At 32.7% G+C, this 15,273-nt stretch overlaps 1 protein-coding gene across 3 annotated transcripts in view; it reads right to left on the reverse strand.

The window, feature by feature from the left end:
- The window catches only part of LOC120347748 (dynein axonemal heavy chain 3-like), a 57,365-nt gene that overhangs the window by 27,643 nt on the left and 14,449 nt on the right, over positions 1–15,273 (reverse strand). The window contains exons 20-41 of one of the 3 annotated variants that reach the window (XM_039417824.2): positions 14,881–14,972; positions 13,526–13,640; positions 11,579–11,695; positions 10,905–11,084; positions 10,495–10,631; positions 9,725–9,926; positions 9,401–9,604; positions 9,215–9,329; positions 8,372–8,570; positions 7,764–7,986; positions 7,210–7,386; positions 6,399–6,564; positions 6,038–6,184; positions 5,746–5,879; positions 5,420–5,497; positions 4,368–4,564; positions 3,493–3,613; positions 2,988–3,098; positions 2,289–2,411; positions 1,649–1,771; positions 717–900; positions 82–185 (exon numbers count right to left, since the gene is read on the reverse strand). In XM_039417824.2, the coding sequence (XP_039273758.2) occupies positions 82–185; positions 717–900; positions 1,649–1,771; positions 2,289–2,411; positions 2,988–3,098; positions 3,493–3,613; positions 4,368–4,564; positions 5,420–5,497; positions 5,746–5,879; positions 6,038–6,184; positions 6,399–6,564; positions 7,210–7,386; positions 7,764–7,986; positions 8,372–8,570; positions 9,215–9,329; positions 9,401–9,604; positions 9,725–9,926; positions 10,495–10,631; positions 10,905–11,084; positions 11,579–11,695; positions 13,526–13,640; positions 14,881–14,972 (3,249 nt within the window). Of the gene's footprint in view, positions 1–81; positions 186–716; positions 901–1,648; positions 1,772–2,288; positions 2,412–2,987; positions 3,099–3,492; positions 3,614–4,367; positions 4,565–5,419; positions 5,498–5,745; positions 5,880–6,037; positions 6,185–6,398; positions 6,565–7,209; positions 7,387–7,763; positions 7,987–8,371; positions 8,571–9,214; positions 9,330–9,400; positions 9,605–9,724; positions 9,927–10,494; positions 10,632–10,904; positions 11,085–11,578; positions 11,696–12,286; positions 12,404–13,525; positions 13,641–13,757; positions 13,873–14,880; positions 14,973–15,273 lie in introns of all 3 variants that reach the window. The other 2 variants (XM_039417822.2, XM_039417823.2) reach the window with 2 other exon arrangements.

Consider the following 15,273-nt stretch of genomic DNA (forward strand, 5'->3'; position numbering starts at 1 on the left):
AAAACATTGCCCAAAATACTATTCTGCCTATATTGACTATTGCAAATTTAAAAATGATGTTTTGCATAGAAAAGAATTTACTTTGACGTCTTTGCCAATTGTCATCTTTTCTTTATCGACATAATCAAGCCAGTTTGCCCAAGATCCACTCGATTTTTTTTGGAAATAATAATCATAGATTGAACCTGTAGGTTAAGAAAAATCATATTTCTGTCACAAAACAATTTGTAGGGTGCAGAAACAGAGTCAGTGATTCCATAAATGTGTGGCGTAACCTACATTGTAGCCAACTGATAAAAGGTGTGAGGAATCTAGACGAAATAAAGTCTGTAAAAATCTTGAATATCTGTTGCTATTTTTTGCATAAAATTCGACATAGTGAGTTTCCTCAACTTTTAATTTAAAAATACTATCATATCAAATAGAGCTATCAGTTGAGGTTGCACGAGACTAACTCCCAATCCTTCGTCAATGCTATTGTGCTAGTGGATCCGTATTTGTATAATGCAAGGATGCTGTAGCAGGAATAAAAATATCATACTGTGCAATTCAAGAGTCCTGCTGCACACTAACACAAATGTATTTCTATAACGTTTCGTCCGACCAAAATCAGACTTCCTCAGACAAGCAGTTTACAACATAGACAAGAAAAACTTTGATGGAAAAAAAAAGGATTTCAAATTTGTTGTTGACATATCAATTACCGGTACTCTTACCTCTTTCTGGGAACACATGACTTTTTGTAAGTTTTGAAGTTTTTGGTTTGGGATGGTTGGTGTCAGTGCCACTGATCAAATTACGGAAAAATTGATCAAATTTTGACCGACTGTCACCATCAATTGTTCCTCCCAATGTCCATACAAGAGAAAATAGAAACAGTCCTTGCAACCATAAAAATATCTGAACAATAATTTAGTATGTTTAGATACAAAAAAACACCAATGTAAATGGCACAGCCAAGATTTTTTGCGCATAAGGGGGTGGTTACATTCAAATTAAAGCAATGCAGGAAACACGCAATTCGTGACACTGGGGTCATCCTCATATTTGAAAAGCTAAAAATCATAATTATTTGTTGTTATGTGTGAAGAACCATTAATTAAATTCCAGTGTTGCGTCTTGCTTGCCTTCTTATTCTAGACGACATTCTATTTGGGATGCCTTATTTTAAACAACTATTATTCACCGATTGTTACCCTTATGTAAGGTAATCATATCCAGCTCGCATTTTGAATCCAGAGCGGGAATTCAGACATTAAATGGTGATCATCGAAAATTTTCTACATAAACTCAAAATGGATTAACTTGACTAATATTTCCAACAAACAATTAAAAAAAGTTTAAAAAAGCCAATGTTTTTGTTTTCAAGAATTTGTTTTCTGGAAGTTCGGAGCTAGAGTCAGAGTCAAAACTTGATGCTTAAACCTGAAGTTGGGAACCGGAGTTGCGAGCCGAATTTGTGTCAACCCAAGGTCAAAGTCACTTTTTAATGTCTTGGAGTTTAGAGTCTGGTCTAAATTTATTTGATTTCACAGCCCAGTAGTATGGACAATTTGTGAGTTTCTGATTGCTTTTTATTCCACAGTACGAAGGATATTTAAACTTCTTACATAAAAAAACAATGATTACTAAATTTACAGTATTATACCTGCTGGCTGCTCATAGCAGTCGAGCCCTCTTCTGATTCTGTGGGTGGCTGTGCAATCTCATCAAGTAATGAATTAAACAACGACAGCATGGTGGATACCAAGTGCATTGGTGACGTGTTGAGCTAGGTAAACAAATAATCCTTTATATAGATAAACAAATAAATGAGTAAAAATACAGCTAAAATGAATTGAATATTCGTGCGAATAAATTTTATTCGACTAGATTTCATACAAGCAATGATTTAAACAAGAAAAATGTATATGGGATATATATTTATTAGAATTTCTGTTTGGAAAATTAAACAAAGTGCAAAAACAATCATAATGTTTAGCAATACATAAGCATACTCCAGAGAGTCTAAAAATGTAATGTAAATTTTTAAAAATATTTCTCGAGTGAATTCAATTAATAATTAAAAACAACATGCTTCAATATTACAAAATAACATTTGTAAGAATTGAATGGATTATCTGTGAGGTACATAAACAATAAGCTCAACAAGAAACACACAAAATATTGGGAAAAACAAGAATTGGTTAGTAAATCATACCTCGAATGTATGATATGTATTCATTCATAAAAGAACTAAAAATTATTAGTTGAGCTGTTGTTAATGATTTCTGCAAAAAGATACTTACAATGAACTTGCAATAATGTCGAATAAAATCAAGGCATGGATCAATCAACCACTCAAATAAATCATGTAACATTTCCTTATGATCTTCATCCAGTGTTTCAGGAACTGTACTCATGTACGACATCTAAAACAAAAAAAGATAAAAGTTTTCTTTATGTCGTCTTGCTTCATATAACAAAGAAATAATGGTTGGAGATTTATAAGCCAGAATATATTGACATAAATGGATCACAAATTTTTTTTCTGGAATCACTAATACTTCAAATTGATGAAAAGATTTTTTAGTTTGTAAAGTGCTTTGCAGCTTGATGGTATCCCAGGGATGTCCAAAATGAATCGAATACATTTGAAATTCAGTATGTTTGCGATAAAAAAATTTCGAATTCGGGAATCTTTTTATTTAAAAAGTAGGGATTTTGAGCTGTAAGACAAGCAGATCAAAACGCATGATATCTAAACTGGTAACAAATAACACAAAGAAAACAATGATCTTTATTTGTTGTTTTAGATATGATCAACACGAAGATATAGTGAATTATGTCATTTTCCACATGAAATTGCCCCCAATTTAAAATGTATTCCATATTCAAAAATATGTTCTTAGAATGTATTTAAAATAGTGGAATATTTGGTTTTAGCTCTCCCTAATGTAGAGCGATATACATAGTAATATTGCTATCAAACAGCCAAATTTAATTACCATAAAAGGTCTCCAACCAAGCTGATGAGGTTCAAGATAAATCATTCCACATCTTGAAACTGTAGCAGGAGATGCTTGCTCAAGATCAGCTGGTTCAAAAATTAAATTCATCTAAAATAAAATAGTTTGAGCATTAAACGTTAGCATAAATCAGTAAATTATAACAAATAACATTGTAAATGGTGCATAAAATTTTTCTGTGGAAACTTTATTATATTCAATACAGTTATATTTTGATTCTTTAAAAATTAAAACAAGAGAGCTATGCTCAAATATATGGACACATAGAGCCACATTCCTGAAGCCATATTGCTGAAGCCGATTAAGAAAATTCAAACATAAATATAATTTCAAAATTGTAAACACAAAAGCAACGCCAAAGCAATCTATCATCCAAAGAATGACTATTTACTTTTTTAAATCAATACATATTTTTGGGATTTTACAAATTTCAAGAATAAAGTCAGTTTAATATGAGATTTGTTATTTGTTTAAATTTAAAAACCTTGCTGCTCATCTGTATAATTTCTCCAGACATCAAGCATAATTTCTTGTTGTCATCAAGTACAGTGTTCATGTTCTCAATCCATACGGCATCTACGGGACCATCAAATATGATCCATTTTCTGTGAAAAAAATTCTATGAATATTTGGAAATCTATGGTCTATTGCAGAGGTGAGCAAAGTTTTTGAACCAGGGGTCAACAATTTTGCCCACCTAGACTGGTGGCCGGTGGGCCATGTAAGTGTGACGTAAAAAGTTACATTTTATGAACAATATTTACAGTGTTACAAAGCAAAAGTGGAAAACAATAAACTAAATTTAATCATTATCTGAACAAATTTCTCGGGCTTATTTTTAGCTGAAACGTCCAAATTTGGTTTTAGTTCGGTTATGGCAGCATCAAATGGGCCAAATTAAGTTACCCAAGAGGCCAGATTTGGCCCGCAGGCTGTAGTTTGCCCATGTCAGGTCTATTGGCATGTTGGGACATGGATATCAAATTTAAATATTAATGTTTATTTCTGGACATAATAAAATGAATTGGCTTACATAACATGATATGCTTGATCCGGGCCAATAAGACAAGGATAATAAAAGAAAGAATAAATTACGCAAGAAATTGAAAACTACTACTTCTTGTCCAATAAACGGTACTCTCAAAGTATTCGTGAACCCATTTGGCGGACACCGGAACGTAGTATGCGTACCTGGTTAGGATTAGGACATAATTTTAGGTACAAATACTACAGGAGTCACTTGGCTAGTCCCTGAATTCGAAATAGAACTGAAATATCGGAAATTGGAATAAAAACCATACTACGTTCCGGTGTTTGCCATTTTGGTTCACATACTTCGGGAGTACCCAATAAACATACCTGTTTTCACTAGTAGATGATGCTTGTTCACGGAAAACAATTGGTAAGACACCATCTGTCCATTCATGAGATACAGGATCGAAACAACCATACAATTGTCCCATTGTAATAGATTTAGGATTGATAATTTTGTATTCAACAGCGAACTCTTCCATCAATCCTGCTGCATGAAGGTCAGTGAGAGCACCACTGAGAACCTTGCAATGCAAATAAATAGATATTTAAAAACAACTATGAAGAACAAAATGCGCCTTTGAACTTTATATGAAATGACAACATTGAATAAAAAAAAATAGATCATATAATACCTAGCAACACAAAAAATGTGAAATGCTAATAATAAATATTCAACTCTATATTACTGTTAGATATGAATTACATTGTAGAGTAGATAGCATAGCACAAATCAGCACTACCTCAATAATGATTCGAAAACTATTGAATAATTCAGTATCATTTAGATCAGGGGTGTGCAAACTGGGGCCCCGGGGCCAATGCGGCCAACTAGGAAAAATTGTGCGGCCCAAACAGAAGTGCAAATTTTAATTGGTGTTACACGAACGAGTTCTTAATTTAGTTTAATCTGGTACGTACGTGCAAGTAATTCCAATTCCTTTGCGTTGCAAAGCGCGAAGCGAACAACGCATGTCATAAGATTAATAACCAAATTTTTTATGCCTGCAACTACTAGCAAGCATATTTGTTAAATAAAGTTGCGGCCTGTGGTTTCACCCATTTATTTGTATCTGGAACTCCTGTATTAAAGGCAGCACACCCCTGATGTACATAATGCACATGTTTTAGACCCGTATCAGTATTTTTTTTAATTTTATTTTGATCACTTGGAGTTCTCAGTTACAGAGAAAAAGGCATATAAATGGATGTTTTAAAACTGCAATGCTAGAAATGACAGAGGGGTTATGATATATCTGGGAATGATCAAATAGTCGCCAACACTCTTTAGATCCCAGTCGTAAAAAGACTGACACAAAAGCTGAATTTTGAAAAAGTTCTGTTTATCACAGCATAAAATTTAGTTAATAAACATTTACCTTGTAGGACATCGTCTTTCCTCCAAGAGGCTCTCCAACAATCATGAAACCATGACGGACTAACATCATCTCATAAACCTGAAAACAAACAGAATCATATCACAAATAGGAAAAATTGCCCTGGAATAAAGAAAGAATGAGTGACTGATTACAAATCAAATTAGAAGGTCTTGAAAATGAAAAATATGAAAAGAAAACTACTAGAATATGATGTGAAGACCATCACACGTTCGGATTAAAGCTGCGAAAAGCAATAATATTTCCAACCATATTATTTAACCAATATAATTATATTATATTAATTAATTACCCAAGGACAAACTCACCTGAATCATTTTATCAATGGACCATTGGTGAGGCTGCAAGTTTAATTTCGCCATATTGTCTTTTATTGACTGAATGAAAACATCGTAGTCTGGTGCAGGAAGTATAACACCAGGAAACAAATCTGATATGATACCTGAAATATATTTCAAAATTAATTTTCTTGTAAACAATGTCAAATGTATACAGTATATCCTATATTAAATACAGTATGTTCTTATTCGCCAATATTAACAACCTGATCTGTAAATGTAATTGTTGCAACTTGCAACATATATTATTGATAATAATTACCATTGAACAGTGGAACATCCTGAGCCAAAAATTTCGCCATGTTGACATCCATCAATGCTCGAAGCATAAGAATACTTTCATCTTGCTGTGGATATTTCAACTTCAAGTTTCCAGCTGCAGTCAATACTGATTTGACAGCTCGCATACCTGTGTATTTAGAGGGAAGTTTTCTTATAAATAATATGATAAAATTAAATCTTGTACGAATATTCTTTGACTGACACGAGTTGGAGATGAAAATTTGACAGTAAATATTTCAAATAATTTTGTTCATGAATATATTTCGGGTTTCTTGATACCCCATCAAGTAGATATTATTTTACAAACTTGAAAATAAACAAAATTCAAGCATAAAAATTACCATAATCATAATGATGCTGAGATGAGAGTTGTTCAGAACAAAGTTTGTAAGTCGCAACAATTTTCTGAGACAAACTTCTGGCATCAACGAAACCCATTGAATAGAGAGAAATTTCACCAATCATACCATAATCTGGTACCATCATAGCTACAGTTCTAAATAGCACCTGCGACAAAATCAGTTTAATTATATATCATGTAATATATTAGGTAGCACAACCATGATGCTATTTATTTTGGCCGAAAACGTGTATAGTGCTACAGCAAACTTTTTATGGTCAGGAAAGAAATTCTACTCAAGCAAATTACATTTTTCGATCAGCTCTTATCCACATAAAAGTCACCGCCACCCAATTCAAATTTTCGAAGCTATTTATTGAGGTTTACAAAGTTTGGTTTTTTGAACAACATCTTTAGTTCATGCGATTCCAAACAGAAACTGCTGTATTGTTAGGTCTTAAGCGTTGCCAATAAATGCACACAGTACCAGGTTAAGGTTAGGTCATAATTTCAGGTACAAATACTACCGGAGTCACTTAGCTAGTCCCCGAACTCGTAATAGAACTAAAATAGAGAAAATTGGAATAAAATTATGGCCTAACCTTAACCTGGTACACATACTATGTTCAGATGTGCGCCATCTTGGTTCACATACTACAGGAGAGCCAATTTATGTTACCGAGATGTTAGTATGTTTTTACATCCCTTTGTGACTTGATGGTTCACCAAAAAAAAAGGTGATCACATTGTAACTCACATCAGATGTTCGCCATCCATGCCTGGCCCATATTATCAAACCAAAAAATATCTACCTTGAGATTGTCAGGCAGTTCTGTACGTCCAGCATAGCCAGGATTCATTGTGATAAATACAGCACAAGTCCAATTGAGTGATAATTCAGAACCTTCAAACATGAACGTTTTCAGCTTGTTTATGATTCCATTCTGAATGCAGAGAATTTGCTGTGCAACGACTGACAGCACCTCAATCTGTTTAAAGCAAAATAAATAATCGATACAAATGAATAAGTTAAATATTAGGTATTAGGTAGATATTTATCATATTTCATAGTTATCCCGGGAAAAAGGATTTTTTCCAGATAATATACGATTTGATTCCAGTACATTTTGCACTTGTTATGGAACATCTTCAATTACAGTTTGCTTGAAAGTTATTCATATTTCATGCTGAATTTAATTATGCATACCATAAAAAGTGGAGTATGTGTTAGGCAAATGTGCATCGATAAGAAAACCTTCAAAATACTCATTTGAAGATACACGTTTTGTCTAGGAGATTGCATATCACATGCAACCTTATGAATAAATATCATTTAGTTTTCCATCATGAAAACACAAAATCATACCTCAATGCGATTGAATTCATCAAAGCAAGCCCACGCTCCACATGAAGCAAGACCTTTAAAAAATTTTCCCATAGCTTTATAGTCAAGACCATCTGAGCAGTTGAAGACAACACATTGCTTTGCGAGAGCTTTTGCTAAATCCTTTGTTGTTTCTGTTTTCCCTGTGCCGGCTGGTCCTTCAGGTGCTCCTCCTAGATTTAGCTTTAGTGCTCCCATCAAAGTTCTTAATTAATAGTTATAAACATTCAGATATTTATTTTGCGATGCATGAAACATTGGGGCAGCTACAATTAAATAAAAATAGTAATATTGAGAGAATAGTAATTGAGAAACAGGCATTTGTGTCATATGCCATTCGTGTTCATTAATTTTACAATATAAACTGCCTTGAAGATAACAAGCAACTTCAGAACAAATCTGCCATGGACAAGTTCAAATAAGCAGAATAAGATATGGAAAGAAATCCAGATGAAAGAACACATTCCCTATTTGACGTGTAACTAGAATGGAATATGGCAGCTTCTCAATTCAAACCATATTCATACGCCAAGAATAAAATGCTATCTTCTAATCTATATAAAAATTATCTAACAATATATTTTGAATACCTGTAGCATCTGTCGGTTAACGGTGTAATTACGAGACGTCCAGAATTACCAAGATATTCATAACCATAACGATATTCAGTGTTTATCATGTTTACAATAATATCAGACCCATCCGAATAATATCGTAATTGACTAAGCCAAGAAAACTCAGTAGGTGACGCAATTTTTTGCTTCACAAGATCAGCAATCGTATCTCGAGCTGAAAAAAAATTTGTATCAAAGGAAAATCAAATTGATAGCTGATAATTTCATGATAAATTACTAAACTTATAGCATTTACCTGCTGATGAATGCAGCAGAATCATTTACCAGCAGAAATTAACATGACAGAATAAATCACAGTTTGCTATTCTAACAGTTTGGTACCATTTTTGACTTACAACACAATGGCCTATAAATAACCTATTGACTTGACTACCTCTTGAATTCAAATATTTCCACCGTAACGGAATTTGCTGAAAACATGTGAGTTGAAAAGAATTTCAATTGCCATTTTATATTGAAGAAATACCAGCATCAACTCATGTACTTCGGTACTCCCGTAGTATGTGTACCAATTTAGGGTTAGACCATAATTTTATTCTGATTATCTTTCTATTACGAGTTTGGGGACTGTCTGTGTTAGCCAAGTGAATATCCCCCATCCATTTCAGTCCCTTTATATAACTCGATGTAAAATAGGCAAACAAAATTAGTTACATCAATATTGGCACACATAATTCTGGAGCACCAATACTTCTCTATAAAGGTAAAGCGTATTTGAACAAAATAATAAAAAGAATAATTCACGAATTACTGTGTGAAATAACATTTTAATAATTTAAAAATATATGATTATCCCACCATGAACATCAATGACAGTGAGTGCTCCGAGAGTAATACGAGCTCCTTTGTCTAGTTTTCCACGAACAAGTTCAACAATATCATTGATCTGACTATTCAGTACCTCAAGATATTTCTAAAAATTGATGCGAAAATAATTTACAACTGAATCCTTGTAAATGAAACAAATGAAGTAGTATATCATACATCAAGAGTATTGGTATTGATGGCTTCTTCTACTTCTGATGTCCAATATGTCTGAGAAGCACAAAGTACAACCTGTCCGGGCCAGTCTAGAACCCATCTTTTACGTGGAGTATTCACATATGCTTCTACAGCTTCCAAACATACTCTTCTGACATTTTTGAGCATAGACGACTCAACTTCAAGAAGCCACTTTTCCACCATACCCTGTTGAAATAGAAAAAAGGTTGAACAGAGTGGAAAATATAAGATAAATAAGAAATATAAAACACTGCGCAAAATGGGAAGCTTAAAAACAGCAAAGAGGAATGTTACAAACTTCCTAACCTTTGCTTTAGCTGGATAAATAGTATTAACAAAAGTCACAACTTCAGACTCAGAACTGATCATGCCAACAATTTCAAGTTGATCAGTAAACTTTAATTTTGCAATTCCTTCAAAACATTTCTTGAGGTGAGGTTGGACGCGAAGAGGATCTTTTGTTTCAGAGAGAATTTCAAGCAACTCATCATTGGATAAGAAGAAAAATCTATAAATGAATAATATTGAATATGAATCTCTTAATATAATTTGAAATTTTCTCTGAAGAGGGAAAAGTCAACAAGATGGCTTTGTAATCATCATCAGTCTAGATCAGAAATATGATTACCACTTGTTTCAATGCATGGAATCGTTCAGTAGAGAAAGTCGATATCAGTGATTTGCAACCTTTTTGATATTCCTCCTTTCTTTATCTATTTGGATTGTATTATTCCTCTCTCACTATTCATTCTACATAAAATCGCTATTTGTCCAATTTTTGATGGATCATTATCTAATGTTACCTGCAACTCGCACCTTGACTTAGGCACAGGTTGGATAGTATATAATGTGTCCAAATATATGTATTACAACAATACAATATAACTAAACAATGTCAGTAAAACTACAGCGAATACAAATTAATATTTCTGTATTTTCTCCCAGAGAACAACTAAACTCCATCTTGGGGAAGACGTCCTCCCCTTTTGATAACTATGAACTATTAATATAAATTTGGGAAATAATTTCCATAAGTTAAGTAATCAAACAAAACAAAAGACAGAATACCCAACAACCTTGGAAAATAAATTCTTTTCTTCTCAAGATAGTTGTTCAATCCCTTTTGAATTTGTTCCAGCAATTCATTTGATTCCTGCAGTCTTCCAAGCATGTTATTTTGTGCAGTAGCAACCAGAACTTTAGTATCTTTTGCCTAATTAAATAATAAGAAGACACCAAATACAAAACAAATAATCCACATTTTGGTATTCTGAAATGATCTATCTGAAATAGATTTAACCAATGATCTATCTGAAAAATTTAACCAATCCTCGGTTCGATACTAGGATAATTACTTCTATATACAATAATAGTTAATAATAAAATTTGAAATGTAGCAAATGATACCACGTTGCAAATGAAGTGATTGTAAAGTTGAGAGTTTCATATCTTACGAAAAGCAGGAGTACATTGTGCTGATACTCACTGCATTCAGCATAATATCCCTCCAATACGAATCCACGATTCCAAATTTTCTTCCTTCTTCAGGCATCTGTGCCATGATATCTTCTGAGCTGAAGATAGGTTCTAGATAAAGCCAAGTAGCTTGGCACTTGAGCCAAGCATCCAAAATATCTTGCATCAGAATTAGTTTTTCTTCCCATTCCTACATTTGAAACAGTTCAAATATAAATTATTCCAATATTATCAAATATTCAACACTTAATTGGAAATTATGAATTTGAAGGATCAGAGCCATCATTTTTTTATTCACCGGAATCACTGCATAACACCGAATAAAAAAAGATATTCTATTATCTACATCCTGAATCTTGCAACAAGCATGGCATTAAAATTTTTATCATGCCTAATGAAGTTTCGCAAATAACACATATGACACTATTTGTATCTCTGCCCCATTACATAAAAATAAAAATATAAATATTGAGAATTCTTGTGCCAGTAAAGTAATGAAACGTTCCAATAGTTATTATTTATATACCTGCATTGCCTGCAAATAACTTTGTTATGAAAAAATAAATTACATAGATATAGAATTTCCAAAACACTAAAAAATACAGCAGGCAGAAATAAAGAAGATACAGAAATTATTTTTGTAAACTTACCACCAATTTCATTTCTATAATTAAATTATCATACCCGTGCTTCAGTCTCAATAGGTGCAATGAAGGGAGATCCCTTCATAGTTTGTGCTTTAATAATATGATCATCAAGCAATTCTTGTATTTCATCAATGCCTGATAAAATGCTCAGCCCCTGTGTAATGGTCAAGTTATTATGAGAGAATGTAATATTGCATGAGCAAATGCAGGTTTATTACAGAATTTGATGTTATGGAAGCAGACAAAAGAAGATAGAGTTTTTCACAAAGTCTGAAGTTTTTTCAAAGAAAAAAGAGCAGATTGAATCTTGAATGAATGAAGACAAATTTTGTGTCGCTGATATATAGAGTATTTGCCTGTTGCATGATCTTAAAATCCTCACTGTCTGTTCAATCTCTCATTGCCTTACTTTATGAAAGCTGCACCTTTACTTGGCACGTGATAGAAAGTTTCCATTGAAGCTATGAATCTTCCAGTTGCTCCTGTACAATTTTAACTCTGATGAAATATGAAATGTGAATGTACAATGAAGAAAGTGAAAAGAGAGAATATTTCCTGTTGTGCTGTTCTGATATGTTTTAACTGAAATCCCACTTCACATGACTGCGTCAAAGTTGCAAAAAACACTCATTCTTCTGCTTGTCATTCTCCTGTTTTTCTGTCGAATTAAAACTACAAAAATATTACAATATTCAACTTTATTTCTGCCTGCTGACTCTACTGTTTATTATGACATATATTTCACCGTAAACTCCTCTAGAAAAGGTGTAATAAATGGAGATCCTCTCATTGTCATTGCTTTAACAATATGGTCATCTAGTAACGTCTGCAGCTCGTCAATTGGCCCGAGTATGTCAACACCCTAGAAAAACATTTTCCTGCGTCATCATGCATCCAGCAAAATAATAAACTGTAATCTATCTTTGTCCTCAATACCTGCTTTTGCTACAATCTTAAGAAGTTCGTTCTTTGTAATTTCTGGCTGCGTATGCTATTTTATCCTAGTATAGGATATTCTATTGAACATTTCAACTAGAAGAAAAGATTATAATACCGGTATTTTAAACCGAATAAGTCCTGCCAAGCTAAGCTGAAGTATATTTGTTGAAGAGAAAATTATATTAACAAGTATAGTAAAAAAGGTGATATGCTAAAACATAGAAAATCGTCAAAGCAATTTCAAGTTATAATAAAGAAACACTTTAAAAATATATGCTCACAATCACAATGAACTCTCAAGAAACAAACAGAAATATGTCACAGCAAACACACACAACTCAAAATGTCCAGCTAATGGCATACCATGTATATTATACCTGAATTTATTTTAAACATAAAAACATTCAGATTCAACGAAATCTAAAACCAAACTTTATTGTAAAAGGGATATTCAGAAGGGTACAGATATATTGCTGCTTTACCATTTTGAAAAAGAACATTGGTAGATAGAATTGTTAAGTACAAATTAGACAGATATCATAATCTTTTAGCCTATCAGCTTAAATGCAAACTGTAAAAAATGTAATTAAAATGGAAAATGAAAAAACTTTCAGAACATTTTGTCCAGATTACATAGTTTCAGACTCGAAAAGATTTAAATGATGTATATTTAGGAAAATCGAACCCAAACATCTAATGATCACAGCAAGTTTATCAACTGACAAGTGATGTAGCTCAAATGTGATGAGGAAGTGGGCCTGTGTATTCAAAGTAATATATGAAAAATTTAAAATTTGGAAAGATCATAAATTACAGAGCCAGAGATGAACTCATGTTTTAAACTTTTCGTTCTACCACCCTCGAATATAACTATCGTAGTTAGGAAATATTATAACCGGAACATTGAAATTGCTTTGGATCTGATTTATATTACGGTAAGTTACCACACCTTTAGTGAGAGGGAAGTTAGAAAACAATTCACATCAATCCAAATAGATTATTTATCACAAATCAACCCAAACCACAATCAATCCCTAATTCTTACAGAATCTCTGTATGGAATCAGTACAATTTCCACATCTCTCCACTCAAATTTCATTTTTTTCAGAGCATTTTCCAGGGACCATTCCTTGGTAGCACGAGCCCCAATTGCTTCAATACTGAAATCGTTAAAAATTATTTTCATAAAAGCATACACATTCATAGTTATCATTGTGATTCATACTCACACAAACACTCAAAACTAGGAAAAGCCTTCATTTGTACATTACACTTACCGAATCTCGATATGGAATCATTTCAAAATATATATCACCCCATTCAGTTTTCATTTTTGCCATGGATTTTTCGAGTGAAAATTCTTTTGAGGCTTTTTCTCCTATTGTGTTGATTCTAAGAGGTTATTCACAGCAACATATTAGCAAGTTAAACACCAAACACAAATTAAACTGTCAGACTCGAACACTAAAAAAGTATTATTATAAAGAAACAAGGATGACACTTTGACACAAAAATAGAAAGAATTTTGATACCAACTACAATTGAACCAAACTAAGAACAACAGAGATTTTCTAATAACTTCAAAGAACAATGCTGTAGAGAGCTGTTCAAAGTATTGCATTCGATTCGAGTGGGTTTGGGAATAACTGAAAATTGAACAGTTGAAATTAAAGAAAAATTAAGGGCTTTGATCCTTGGTATTGAAATGAACATATTTGCCTCCAGCCTCGACCCTAAACTTTGGCAACAATAGAGATGTAGTATTGTATGAGTTGAACAAACTGTTCACAGTGAAGGTGTTTAAAAAAACAGCAAATGAACAAAACACTGAAAAAACAGAACACTTAATGGCAACAAAATAAATTAATTCTGTGCATATTCCAAGCATCAAATTCTTTTTATCACAGAAAAACAACAGATAATAAAAAACACATAATCGTTTGCTTTTTTAATTCAATCAAATCAAACACCAAGTTCAAAATCAAAGCAATTGGTTGTTAATATTTTGTTATTCTTCATGACCAATAGTTATAAATCCACAGACAATCCAAATATGAATTTTAAACCAATTAAGACATGTGAATTCCTGAATATAGAACTCTCTCGATTGATTTTTTTCTTTGATCGGAAAAAGTGACAAAATGAATGGACCATGGCGATATGCTCCAATAACAGAATTTTTACACATAATTAATTTATCTAATATTTTTACCCCTTACATTTATGTATTTAATATAAAGTTCTAAACAAGATTTGAGTTCCAGGTAGTTTATTAGTTATTTGCCCATGCTCTCACTCATGCTCTGGTAACACCCAGATAACTAAGGTTTTTGTATGCCGCTTAAATTAATACATATTTTTTAACAATGAAATTGTCATATTTTTAGAGAAATAGCTTACGCATCCATATTTTTGTGAAGTCCATATTCCAACATATGTGCTAATGAAGTTTCCTCATCAGGTTTGATGTCAAATCCAACTATATCACTGATCTAAATGATAAAAACGAGTAAAAATATTATCGATCACTCAATAGAAAAATTCAAATATATTTGAACAACTTAGAACTTCCAACAAATATATTTGATACAACATCGAAACACTCACAAAAAACGGTACTCCCGTAATGTGTGTACCAGATTAGGGTTAGGCCATATTTTATTCAGATTTTTCCTTATTTCAGTTCTATTACGAATTCAGAGACTGATTGTGTTGACCAAGTGAATACACACCCCTTGGCCATAGGCTTCTGTTCCTTCACACAACTTGATACAAAGTAGGCAAACAGAATTA

The sequence above is a fragment of the Styela clava genome, chromosome 11 (assembly GCF_964204865.1).
Source record: "Styela clava chromosome 11, kaStyClav1.hap1.2, whole genome shotgun sequence".
Classification (NCBI taxonomy): domain Eukaryota; kingdom Metazoa; phylum Chordata; class Ascidiacea; order Stolidobranchia; family Styelidae; genus Styela; species Styela clava.